The 13081-nt window shown below is 43.4% G+C and overlaps 2 protein-coding genes across 10 annotated transcripts in view; one reads left to right on the plus strand and one right to left on the minus strand.

Moving 5' to 3' along the window:
* Positions 1-578: 578 nt before the first annotated feature.
* On the plus strand, positions 579-3616 carry Setd6 (SET domain containing 6, protein lysine methyltransferase). The gene is made up of 7 exons (XM_050143994.1): positions 579-987; positions 1069-1210; positions 1330-1524; positions 1651-1771; positions 2532-2712; positions 2808-2950; positions 3091-3616. The coding sequence occupies exons 1-7, from the start codon at positions 618-620 to the stop codon at positions 3406-3408; spliced, it is 1470 nt and encodes a 489-aa protein (XP_049999951.1). The 5' UTR covers positions 579-617; the 3' UTR covers positions 3409-3616.
* A 1089-nt stretch (positions 3617-4705) lies between these two features.
* The window catches only part of Cnot1 (CCR4-NOT transcription complex subunit 1), a 58774-nt gene continuing 50398 nt past the window's right edge, over positions 4706-13081 (minus strand). For 8 of the 9 annotated variants that reach the window (XM_050143993.1, XM_050143989.1, XM_050143991.1 and 5 more), the window contains 6 exons: positions 12456-12629; positions 11308-11457; positions 10069-10249; positions 6539-6671; positions 5196-5330; positions 4706-5051 (listed from right to left, as the gene is read on the minus strand). In XM_050143993.1, the coding sequence (XP_049999950.1) occupies positions 4973-5051; positions 5196-5330; positions 6539-6671; positions 10069-10249; positions 11308-11457; positions 12456-12629 (852 nt within the window). In that variant the 3' untranslated portion in view covers positions 4706-4972. Of the gene's footprint in view, positions 5052-5195; positions 5331-6538; positions 6672-10068; positions 10250-11307; positions 11458-12455; positions 12630-13081 lie in introns of those variants that run through there. The other variant, XR_007592045.1, reaches the window with a different exon arrangement.

Raw genomic sequence — 13081 nt, forward strand, 5'->3', positions numbered from 1 at the left:
GCAGGAAGACCTCTTCAAAGCAACGGCACGCCACTCTTTTGCTTGGTTTTTATTGCTTTTGAGAAACAGTCTCTAGCCTAGGCTGGACAGGAACCCATCTCAGCATCCTAAGTACTGTAATTACACTGCCAACTTCTCCATGTCTGATCATTTGTTCCATTGTTCATTCACCTGATATTGACTCCTTCCAATGTATCAGTTGTTTTTAAAAAAGCAAGTAAAATTAAAGAGCCTATCATTTCTATGAAGAAGATGAAAAACGAGTAAGTTAGCAACTGCGGATGTTTGTGTATTAGATGTAGAAAACCTTCAGGCCCCTTCAAACTCACGTGCAAACTGTAATTGACACAAGTCAGTGAAATAGTTGGCTATAGCTAACCAGTGGTCGGTCACTACCGCGCAGCAGCCAAGACCCCAGGAAGAAACCGGATTTTGTTTCTGCACTCTGCTGTCGGGAACGCGCCCAGAACTAGGGTGGAGGCAGCGCAGAGCTCGCCCGTGTGCTCGCGGACGCGCAGCTCCTAAACCCGCTGCGCAGGCGCCAGGACCCAAGCCCCGCCCCATCCGCTTGCGTCTAGCGTCACCGGAAGCGCAGGGAGGACGCGGCGCCTCCAGGTATGGCGGCTCCGGCCAAGCGCGCGCGGGCGAGGTCGCCAGTCACCGTTGCCTCCCCGGTCCTGAGAGCCGCCCCCGCGCCCCTGCCGCTCTCGAATCCCGGGCGCGGCCACGTCACTTGCTCCTCCCCACTGGCGGCGGGACCCGGCGGGGGCGAGCCCGACGGCGATTTGGTGGCCGGCTTCCTGCGCTGGTGCGCGGGAGTGGGGTTGGAACTGAGTCCCAAGGTGGCGGTGAGCCGGCAGGGCACGGTGGCCGGCTATGGCATGGTGGCGCGGGAAAGCGTGCAGCCGGGGGAGCTGCTGTTCGCAGTGCCGCGCTCGGTGCTTCTGTCTCCCCACACCTGTTCCATCAGCGGCCTGCTGGAGCGAGGTGGGTAAGGGGCAGAGGGTTGGTTCCGAGGCTGGCGGCGGTGTCGCGCCGGGGCGGGCGTTCACCTGGCGTCTTCCCTAGAGCGAGACACGCTGCAGAGCCTGTCGGGATGGGTGCCGCTGCTACTGGCGCTGCTCCACGAGCTGCAAGCCCCAGCCTCACCCTGGAGCCCCTACTTCGCGCTCTGGCCAGAGCTGGGGCGTTTGGAGCATCCCATGTTTTGGTGAGAGTCAAGGGAAGGGCTGGGGAGAACCTGTTTCAACCATTTTGCTCCAGGGCACTGGATACCTGCAGCATCTGAGTGGCAGGTTGTAAAGGGCCCTGGGTGGGTTGTCCTTGCAGGCCAGAGGAGGAGCGGCTGCGCCTCCTAAAGGGTACAGGTGTCCCGGAGGCCGTGGAGAAGGACTTGGTGAACATCCGCAGTGAATACTATTCCATCGTCCTGCCCTTCATGGAGGCTCACTCCGATTTCTTCAGCCCCACTGTTCGCTCTCTGGATCTCTATCGCCAGCTTGTGGCCCTTGTAATGGCTTATAGGTTAGTGCTTAAAGCCTAGAGCAGACCCTCGTCTTTAGAACCATTACTGCGGGGGAAGGTGGGAAAGAACAGTGATCCAGGTCCCTCACCCAAGACCGTGCCTTAGCTGAGTTCTCTCTGCGGCAGCTTCCAAGAACCGCTGGAGGAAGAGGATGATGAAAAGGAGCCCAACTCCCCCTTGATGGTGCCTGCTGCAGACATACTAAACCATATAGCCAACCACAATGCCAATTTAGAGTACTCTGCAGTGAGTGAACCCCTTGGCCTGGTTATGTGCATTGAATCAAATCATTGGGCTCCATTTTCCTACTATCGTGAAAATGAGTAGATGAGGTTAGCTACTCTCCTGTGTACTTTTGGTATCTAGTTACAGTAAAATGGTGCGGACACACCTTAAGGCCACCATGGTGAGCATCGTGGAACAGCAGTAATTCCGTACTTTTCAAGAGGTGGAAGCCCCCACTGCAGTGTTGATTCTGTATGGAACATTTTAAGACACACGTGTATGTGACTAGCAATTAGCAAATGGTTTGAGCGTGGTGGCTTAACACCGATAATCTTGTATGGCTGAGGCAGGATTGAAGGCTCTGGGCCCACAGTAACTCCAGACATCTGGTTTATACATTAAGACCTTGTCGGCATATGTGACTTTCACTTATTCCTACTATTCTGACATGAAGTTTAACTTCTTTTTCACTGTGTAGCCCTGGCTATCTGAAACTCAAGAGATTACTTGGGAAGCACTGGGTGTGCATCACCAGGCCTGACCTTAACATTTTTTTTTTTTTAAAAAGGTAGTGACCTTTAAGTGTAGATAACTACTCAGAGATGCATCTGGTACACGAAGCTGACCTGTAACATTGGTTTCACCTCCTATAATGGAGGGTTTAACAGTACACGATGGTACGCAGTCTCAGCCCAGTCAAATAGGCTCTTCTAAGAGCGAAGTACTCTTCATAGGCTGGTGGGGGCTAAGGTGTGGCCCCAGCTTTTCCCTTTTATCCCAGGATTATCTCCGGATGGTAGCTACTCAGCCCATTCCGAAAGGTCATGAGATTTTCAACACATATGGGCAGATGGCTAATTGGCAACTGATTCATATGTATGGCTTTGCCGAGCCCTATCCCGACAACACAGACGACACCGCTGACATTCAGATGGTGGCAGTCCGAGACGCTGCACTGCAGGGTGCGTCTGCCCGCCCCAGGTTCCACTGATGCCTTTGCTGACAGCATTTGGTTCGCTGGAGTTATTTCCTCCCGTTTTCATCCATTAATTCACAGGAGCAAAGGATGAAGCTGAAAGGCAGCTCTTGTGTGAACGCTGGGATTTCCTGTGCACGCTGGAGATGGTAGGGGAAGAGGGAGCCTTTGTGATTGGTCGTGAGGAGGTGTTGACTGAAGAGGAACTAGCCACCACACTCAAGGTATAGGCTGACAGTTATGGGGTGCTGGTATTTAGAAAAGCCAAACTCAAGACCAAAGTACTCAATTTTCCTCCAGTGATGTATCTGTCGAAGCCCCCAGAGAGTAGCACACCCTAACTAAGGCCCCACATTCCCTCCAGGTGCTGTGCATGCCTGCCAAGGAGTTCCAAGGCTATAAAGTCCAGGCTGGACGGGGAGAGCAAGAAAGGGAAGAGGACAGTTTGAAAATCACAAACATCCCCAAGCTCCAAGTAGCATGGAGACGGCTTCTTCGAGACAGTGTTCTGTTGACTCTACAGACCTATGCCACAGACTTAAAAACTGATCAAGATTTACTTAGTAATAAGGAGGTCTATGCCAAGCTCAGCTGGCGGGAACAGCAAGCCTTACAAGTCCGCTATGGTCAAAAGATGATCTTACACCAGTTGTTGGAACTCACAAATGAGCAGCTTCCCTGAATGACCAGCAGCGAGAACCTTTTAAGCTTGTGTTTTGTTGCCTGTAAAAGTAGCTGAAGGTAAACTAGGATTAATCCAAGGCAAGAGTTACATGTTGACATTTTAGGATTGGGATTAGCACATTTGGGACTCGCTGCCAATTGTTAAGAACATTCTAGTTTTACTAATGTCTTCAGATTTTTAATAAAATTTAATAAATATGAATTGAGCTCAACTTTGAGAAGTTCAAGCTTTTTAAAGTCATTTCCTGTAGAGAACTGAAGCCTAGCAGGTGGCTCTGCTGCACTTCCAGTCTGCTCAGCAGTCTCAAGTTGGTTCTCAGTGTCACACAAGGACATCCAAGCTTCATTCAGCAAAGCAAATTATAAGTGTTTGTTTCAAACACTACTTATTCATACCAAAAAGCCTAAACCTAAACTGAATTCGTTTAACTGCAGATTTTCTTGCTCCAACAATTTCTCCCTGTTGAAACAGAAAAGGCATACAAAAATTTCCTTAGGCATGGTTATAGTAGTAATCTCAGCCTCCAGGAAGCTGAGGTCAGAGATAGATAATTTGGTCTGCGAGGTAGTAGGGACCTTGATTCTCAAAAAAAAAAAAAAAAAAAAAAAACCTAAGCAGTAACGGGAAAATGTGATCATTCAGCAAGAAGTGATTATTATTTCCTGGGAGACTGGGCTATCTACTTTGTCCTCACCAGCACTGGTGGCAGCTGCTACTGAGAAAGGCAGTGGCCGGTGTGCATGTCATGACTTTGGTTAGGGGGTCTTCACACTACAAGAAAGCTGAGCTAGGGCCCAGGAACTACAAAGGCTACAAAACAGAACATGGACAACATGGACCTGTTCTCCTCAGAACACTTAAAAGATCCTTACAAAAACCAACTGCATTAGTCCATCTGACTCGTTATTTAACTAAGCATGGTGACAGGAAGCCCGACAAGAGGTGGTTTCCTCTTCAGATACGTTCTCCCTTAGGACCAAAAAGCAGGCCCAGCTTCCCTGCAAAAAGGCAAACAAATCCCGTGGATCAACTGTGGACCGTCCTGTGTTCTCAGCTTATTAGAGTCTAGCATGCCTATATTGAGAAGAACGACTTAAGTTCTTCTCAAGCTTCACTACCTTTTTTAAGTGTTACATGCACAAGTGTCAGAAGACTTCTGAGCTATGCTCAAGCCAAGAACATGCCATCGCTGCCTTTACTGCAAGGTATCAGTTTATGTACTTCCCTTAGACACACTTGGCACACACCCAAGAAGTTAGACACACTTTGTACACACCCAAAAGAAGTTCAGACAAAAGTTTTCTCTTTCATATATTTACACAAGTTCAAAATGATATTCACAGCATCTTCTAAATTTTGGCCAAGAGTCAAAAAAAAATGCATTTAAACTTTGGAACTTGCCCACATAGACAAGAGGCCAACCCCAGCATTTAATGGGGCAGACACCCGAGAACCAAAGGGCTGGGAAAGTCAGGAGGAGCTGAAAGGATTCTTCAGTTTATGAACTTGGTTCAGTGGAACCAAGGTCGATGATGCCTCTGGCGAGGGATATACAGTTCATCTAACTGGCACCAGTCCCTTCCATCACTTGCTGAGCCTGTTTCTGTCCCATGCAGCACTGTGCAACAGATTGGAATAACCTGGAAAGTGAAGACAAGTACAAATTCAGGTCTAAGGATAGCTTGATGTGCATCGGCTATAACGGCCTTTTATCTCACAGACCCAAATTAGAAGCCTTCCCCCTTCTGTTTCCCTGCTAGGTACTTGAGTCATTTTAAACTCACTTTTCAATCTCTGGGGCACAGTGTACAAACTCGTGGTTCCAGAACTTAAATGCTGGGTTTTTAATCAGCTCAATGAAGGTGATAAGAAGACCCCAAGGATGCGGCCTATTTACAATCAACCGTTCCAAAAGAACCCTAAAAAGGAGATAGAAGGGTTAATAATACATAAACAAATTAACTATTTGTTTCCTCCATTGCTTCCTTCTCTATTAATTCACTTAGAATTTAACAATACTATAGCAGCCGGGCGGTGGTGGCGCACGCCTTTAATCCCAGCACTTGGGAGGCAGAGGCAGGCAGATCTCTGAGTTTGAGACCAGCCTGGTCTACAAGAGCTAGTTCCAGGACAGGCTCCAAAACCACAGAGAAACCCTGTCTCGGAAAAAAAATTGAATTGTGCTGCTGACAAGGAAAGTAAATAGATTATAGATAGATGATAGATGATAGATAGATAGATAGATAGATAGATAGATAGATAGATAGATAGATNNNGAAAAGCCAAAAAAAAAAAAAAAAAAACAAAAAAAAAACCTATAACCTTAAGAGAATTTTTTTAAACAACATGTAAATGGGTGGAATTCTATGTGGCTACAAGTGCTGGCTTACACATCATACTGTGACCTGCTACTTGCAATGCTTGCTTTATTCTCACTTCATTGTTTCCTGGGGGCAAAGATTAAGGACTGAAGCCTTTGCTGTAGCTTTAGACATAATTACAAACAAAATGGTTCCTTGTCATCCATGCAATAAGCACAGTTCAGATGCATGAGTCCTAGCATTTAGTCAGGTGAATTAAAGTTGGGTTTTGTTTGTTGAGACAGGGTTTCTCTGTGTAGCCCTGGCTGTTCTTTCTGAAACTCACTTTGTAGACCAGACTGGCCTTAAACTCAGAGATCCACCTGCCTCTGCCTCCGCCTCCCTAGTGCTGGGATTAAAGGCGTGCATCATCACACCCATCATAAATAAGTCTTTAAAAAAAAAAATTAAAAAAAAGTCTTTAAGGTACCTCACTGTACTGTGTACCAATTTCCAATCCTATACATATTTAAACAACAGAAAACAGTATGATCCTACTGCAGCTCTTCCTTAAAACCTTAAAAAAGGAAATACATACAAAGGAAGTCTGCATTATTCAAGAATCTGCATACAAATGCTACTGCCACTGGATACATACTTGCCACCAAGTGTGTTGCTGTTATTGTAAACTAGTCCCTAGCACCCCAAGCATACTGTCAATAGTAACTTCTTTTTCTCCAGACATGCTTTTGTGTAAGACAGCTGAATTGGGAATGTATAGAGCTCCATTCGGGGCCCTTTTAAGGCATCTTGACAATAAATCTCACCTTGTGATCTGTTCCTGAATTGCCTCGGTATTCGCCTCGGCAAAAAGGTACAGCATGGTGCAGCTGAAGTAGTGAGTGTGGCTGTTTGGGTACCGCAGCTGGTTTGCAATTGCATTTAAGAAGAGATATCGGCCTAAAAAATTAAGGAATTTTGATTTAGGGTTCACTCTTGAAAGGCCAATACGGGAGACAATTGCTTCTGTTTCTGAAGGGGACCGATACATCATGGACCTTCCCTTTAACAGCACACATAAAAGAATTAGCATGGCCCTTGTGCAAGGATGACATCAGAATCTGTAAAGGGTATTCTAATTCAGTAGTTTCTCTGGATCCCACCGTTTTTTGCTGCTGTAGGGTTTATCAAAAATACTTTCCATGTTATGAATTAGCAAAATTCTTACATACTTGTTTTTGAAACCATCTCACTATCCAACCAGCTGAAACAGTCTATTTCATCTAGCACTTGGAAAACTGCTTTGTAGACTTGAAATAGGCACAATGAAGGAAATGTCTTCCTATGATGAGAACAGCTCTGACCTCAATGTCTTTATCTTTAGAGTCTTGCCCCTAAAGATCCTTATACTGGTAGAATAACAGATGGGGGTATCAAATCCAGAATATATCACATGTCCAGAGAGCAATCGATCTCTTATCTGGATTTGATTATCTTGTTTGTACAGCTATCACAAGGACCCTTAAACACTTAAAGAATTTAACAATGTTCAATTGTTAAACTTTGCTTTTACATTCAAGTACCTTTTGAAAATAGGTAAGCAATACTAATCTATATATCAAATATAGTTATCCTTTCAAGATATATAGCAAAGTTAAAACTAACAGCCCTAAAGTACATAATGAGTGCTAATGTGGAGAATTCTCAAAAAGGTAAAAATATCTGTCACATGACTCAACTACACGCACAACTCCTTCGCATATGCCCAAAGAACACATTCTATTCCACAGACACTGGCTCAGCCATGTCCACTGCTGCTCTATTCATAATAACTAAGAAATAGAAACAACCTAAATGTTCTTCAACCAGTGAATGAGTAATAAAATATACATTTACACACTATGGGCCACTTATTCAGGCTGATAATACTCCCAAGAGCCAAAAGAAAAAAGTCATGAACTCTGCAGGTAAATTGATAAAACTAGAAATGGTCTCACTAAGTTGAGCAATGACAAATATCTCATGTTCTTCTCCTTTCGCCCCCCCCCCTCCAGGCTCTTAGCTCCACATCTTCAGAAATAAGTACATAACTGTAAAAAGCAGAAAAATAAAAAGGACCCCTGCTGGGGATAGGGATGGGGGAAGAAAAGTACAATATAAGGAAAATGAGAAAAGGGGAGAAAGTCATAAGGAACCACACTATTAACTGTTTCTTTAAGAAAAAAAACCTATAATAAAGAGTCCTGACTTAGCCACAGAAGAAACAAGATGTGTCTGCCTCGCTAAATAAGGTACTGAGCCACATGGCTAGCACAGAGAAGAATAATGGGCTAATAAGTTATAAGAGTTAATAAGAACCTGAGCTAATGGGCCAATCAGTTTATAACTAATGTAGACTCTGTGTGATTTCTTTGGGACTTAACGATTGCAGGACCAGACAGGACAGAAAACTCAGTCAACAAATGGTGTCCACATGTACAACTGCATCCACATAAAGCCTGTGAGCTTGGGAAGAATTCTAGATAAAAAGTAATAGAGTTAAGTACAACTTATTTATAGCAAAATTTTCTCAGGTGGGCTCTGTTTGCTAGAGGCAAAATGTGTCTCATTTAAGAGACTGACTTAGCCTTAGCTGTAAAATCTTGCAGCTCTTTTAAGAGGTCCTGACACGAAACACTTAAATGGTGTTGATGAAAAGCTGACCGCATGCTTTTTGGTTTTCAGCCATAGCAGGAAAAAATGCAGGCTTTCTGGGCTGTCCTGCCAGCACACACTCTGACTCTTTGAGGCAGGGGTCCAGCTACAGAGCATCTGAATGTGGTTTGTGAGCAGATTGCTGCAGCTTGCTTGGTAGCAGGGACCTTGAAATGCCATAGAGTTGTGGCATTAAACACATTAAAGAGGTACAGCTGGGACCTCCGCCATGAGGTTGGAATCTCAGAAAGCTAAGAAATAGGCTGAATCCAGCCGTCAGAGCCATGGCTTTAATCCTACCCATACTGCTTAGCAAATTAAAGAAAAAGAGAGAGATATACAGTAAAGATAAGATTCAAAGACAAAAAAAAAGCTCAATGATTTACTGTGTTTAAAATATATGTAGGCCTGGGAGGGGGAGAAAAAAAAAGACAGTAGTTGGGTGTGGTGGCACACGCCTTAATCTTAACACTTGGGAGGCAGCCTGGTCTACAAGAGCCAGTTCTAGGACAGACTCCAAAACTATAGAGAAACCCTGTCTCAAAAAAACAAACAAAAACCTGTAATGGATATAAATCTATGTATAAATACAATCTAGATGAAAATTTCTCATCTGGGCTGGTAACGCTTTTAACACCAAAAAACACCTAATCAAAAAACCTCAACACCAGGCATGAGATGCCCGAGACACTAATCTGGGTTATCCAAAAGACTTCCAAAATATAGGCTGCGGCTAGTGCCTTTGGTTGTGCCCCCCCCCCCCCCGCCCCCAGGTCAAGTGTAACCACCATGCACTTCAGACACAGTGCCCTGAGGTCTGAGCCTGGAACTGGCCTGAATGTCTCTATCCCGAGGACTAGCTTTCAAAGTACTAGAAAGCACCATGCAAACTTCCAAAGGAGGGAGGAAGCAGCAGTCCTAGCCATCTGTGGTGCCTCTGAACCACACCAGTGACCAGCATGACACAATATTCCTAAGGGTACAGCAGGGGCACACATACCGTGGGGACAACAAACAGCTCTTCAACTGGACTTAAGAGACACTCAACAAGGGTAACCATGCCTGGGATTAAAAAGCCAGGGCTAGTGAAGTCATGGGTTGTGGAGAAGAACCCACGCCACTGCCCTCAGCTGCCTAATCACTAATTACACTCTAAATATTTGAGCTAGTTGTCCATATACCCACAGTAAATGTAGTTCTAATCCTTCATCAAGGAAACTTATTTTTGAAACTGCCAGAAGCAACCACAACCAGTCAGACTGCTGAGTTGTGAATGAAGCTCAGGTCTAACAGACACATACATCTTCAGAGTACTGTACCCGGCTGAGCTATCACTCCAGGGCCCCCCCCCCCCGTCCTTAATCTTAAACATTTAATAATATGCTTTGTTCCTTGGCAAGTAGACATAATAAATGACACAGTGTAGTATGAGTCAGCCTCTGCTGAAGGCTACCAAAAAGACCATACTTACTTTTACACATTTACCGCAATCAGGAATACCAACATATTTACTGACATGATGAGATTTTGGGCAGTTTTTCTTTGCACTTTATGAAAAGAGCATTCTTTAGTGTGACCTAAAGAAAATTTCTAGATTCTTGCAATTTTTATCTGTGGCAAAGTACGGAGAATTTGGCGATGCAAACTGGCCAGCTTCACTCACCCTCGGTGTCTAAGTCCACAGCCAGATTCTGGAAGATGTCCATGTGTGCTGAGTGGGTAATGGTGCTCATTGAAGGCGTGCTGCCCTTGTTGTGGATGTGTGCGATGGCCTGAGTCCCTACATAGAGCACCAGTGCATTGATAAGCTGGAGGTTGTAGCGATTGCCAGGCTCGTTAGATACCTAAAGGGGCGAAAGAGAACACTTTACCAAAGAACTAACTGACTAGCACTACTATTTTTTTTTTTCAGAGACAGGATCTCATAACGTAGCTCTGGCTGGGTTCCAACTAAGAGATCCACCTGCCTCTGGTTCCCAGTGCTGAGATTCAAGTGTGCACTACTTGAATCAAGTGTGCTATGCCCCACAGCACTATTTCTCAACCCATCTAAAGGCTCTCTAGAAGAGATACACAGGTCTTGCTATTCTTTGCGATTTAAATAAAAGAAATGTGCTCAGGACTGTGAGCTACACAAATACACAGTTGCCCTAAGAGTGATTCAACCAGGAGATGTCAGTTCCTTTAGGAAACCAAATACTGTATCACTTTTCACATTTGTAAGCTATAAAACAGGGGCTGGAGATATGTATGGCACAGTGGTTAATTTAAGAGCACTGGCTGCTCACCCAGAGGTCCTGAGTTCAATTCCCAGAGACCACATGGTGGCTCACAGCCATCTGTAATATCTGGTGCCCTCTTCTGGAGGCAGAATGTTGTGTTGTATACATAATAAATTAGATAGATAGATTTTTTTTTTTTAAAAGAAAGCTATAAAATAAAACTTAACCATCCAAAACAAGCACAACTTCTATAACTTTGGAGGAAGAAGTTGTTGCACAAGGTGCTAACACTGGAAAGTCAATTCTACTTCAAGTCACTCTATACAGGAAATTTAACTAAGCCAGGGCTTACAGAAAGTAATGTCTTTTCCCAAGTGGTTTCATCTATAACTGGGTCAATGATAAAATATTAGTAAAGTATAGAACCCAGTTAAGGTCACCCAATGAACGGGTATGACAATATTTTGGTGTGTATATAGGGATGGGTGTATTTTTGGGGGTGAAGTCTTGCCATTGTAGTTCAGGCTGGCCACAAACTCGTGATCTGTCTGTCTTAGTGCCTAAGAAACAGGTCTGTATTGCCAAATTCAATCAAATTCAACAATGTTTCTAAATGAGACACACAATGTACAGTGCACACAAAGACAGAACAGAGAACAAATTAAGTCAAACCAATTAACCTGTAGGTTACTGCGCAGATCCGATAGAAAAGTGACAGGGGATCGAGTTTTAAGATAGGAATCCAAATCTTTTTTGAACTGAGGTGGCATCACTCCAGTGAAATTGGTGAGGATCCGAGGCGCAATGTTAATTTCACTCAGCATGTCCACCTGCCACAAATAGCAAGAATTGGAATCAAGCACAGAATTAACAAATCACACCTATGACAGAAAAGTTAGGACAGCTTTCTAAAACTGTCCACACTTGCACACAGATGGTGAACACCACACATTAGAAATTTCGATTAGGAAGGGAAATTAAAGAATATTTTTATGCTGTAACTTGCACTGTTAGGCACTGTCTTGATTTCAAATCAGTACAGATGGAAGACTCCTCACTCACCACCAAGAACTCCAGCCACCAAAGGAAGCCCCAGTCAAATAAGAGAACGTTACATGCTTTTTAAAATGTACTTGAAAGGGGCTTAACATAGATCCAAGAGCAAATTTAAAAGGCTAGTATTTATTTATGCAAATGGTGGTATGATTTTTAAGTGGTCCCTTCCCTTAAACAATTTAAACACATACACAATGAAACTTGTGAGCTACAGATATTGCAAAGATTAGTTTCTTCTTCAACTATACAGCATGGGACTAGTTCAACATTTAGTCTGGGATTTAATAATTATACCTAAATTTAGTGGCAAAATTATGAGAAACAGTAACCAGAAAAAATAGTATAAACCAATATTCAGGGACAATATCGTGTCTATCATGATTAATAACAGAATTAGCTACCCGAACAGTATCATTACCTAAACACACATGCATATTGGAGAAGATTAAATAATGATTTTAAAAATAGGCTGTTTTAACAAAGGGCTGAAATATTAAGATAAAAAAATTTTCCTTTTGGAGCTGTGAAAGATGGCCCAGTGGTTAAGAGCACTGGCTGCTCATGCAGAGGACCTGAGTTCAGTTCCCATTGCCCACATGCCAGCTCACTCTCTAATTCTACTTCAAGGGGATCTACCTTACTCAGGCCTCTACAGACTCACACATGCACATGTTACACATATACTCACACACATATACATACACAGATTAGAACTAAAATTAAAAGACAAAAGCAAAACAAAACAACCATGCTCCATCTATTTAAACTTTACCTTCAGGTTAGGAGTGAATGGGTCTGGGAGCCTCATGTTTCTTGGGAAGGCACTCAGGATCAAATTTCTTAACTGGATACAATTAGGAGGGATCACATCACAGAACCCATAATGGTAATCACAAAGGAACTCTGGGAAATCATGCAAAAGAACTAGCAGCACTCTTAGAGTACCCTACATAAAAAGGAAAAAATGTTCCACACTAAGAAATCAGTATTTCTACCCGCATCATGAATTTTAACTCTGGTCAAAAATGCCAAAAGTATGTTAGTAACATTAAAAAAAAATTGTAGGCTTTAATCAATAAATATTGTTAAGAGCATAAAAATAATTACATGTAAAAGTCATGAAAAATTAGCTTTAAAACCTGGAGCCATGAATAAAGGGCAATAATATATTCTGCACAAAAACAATACAACGATGCAGCATCTATCCCAGAAGCTAGAAAGAGAACTGTAGAATGAACAAAATCAAAGAAAGGTATAAAAAAAAAGGGGGGGGGATGATACATCAACTGAAAAACCTTACTAAAAAACACTTGCTGCTTAGATCAAAGCTAGCTAGTTCTTGACAAGTTAGTAAATTCAACAATTCTGATAAATAGGTGGCAGGAACCCCTTAGCAAC

Source organism: Alexandromys fortis, unplaced genomic scaffold (genome assembly GCF_014885135.2).
Source record: "Alexandromys fortis isolate MF-2015 unplaced genomic scaffold, M_Fortis_MF-2015_v1.1 scaffold_1, whole genome shotgun sequence".
NCBI lineage: Eukaryota > Metazoa > Chordata > Mammalia > Rodentia > Cricetidae > Alexandromys > Alexandromys fortis.

Bases quoted from the DNA above. Each gene is read 5' to 3' on its own strand.
- Setd6 (XM_050143994.1), top strand. From the start codon at position 618: ATGGCGGCTCCGGCCAAGCGCGCGCGGGCGAGGTCGCCAGTCACCGTT. The intron at 1,772-2,531 runs GTGAGTGAACCC...CTTTTATCCCAG, and splicing joins CCAATTTAGAGTACTCTGCA to GATTATCTCCGGATGGTAGC. The intron at 2,951-3,090 runs GTATAGGCTGAC...CATTCCCTCCAG, and splicing joins AACTAGCCACCACACTCAAG to GTGCTGTGCATGCCTGCCAA.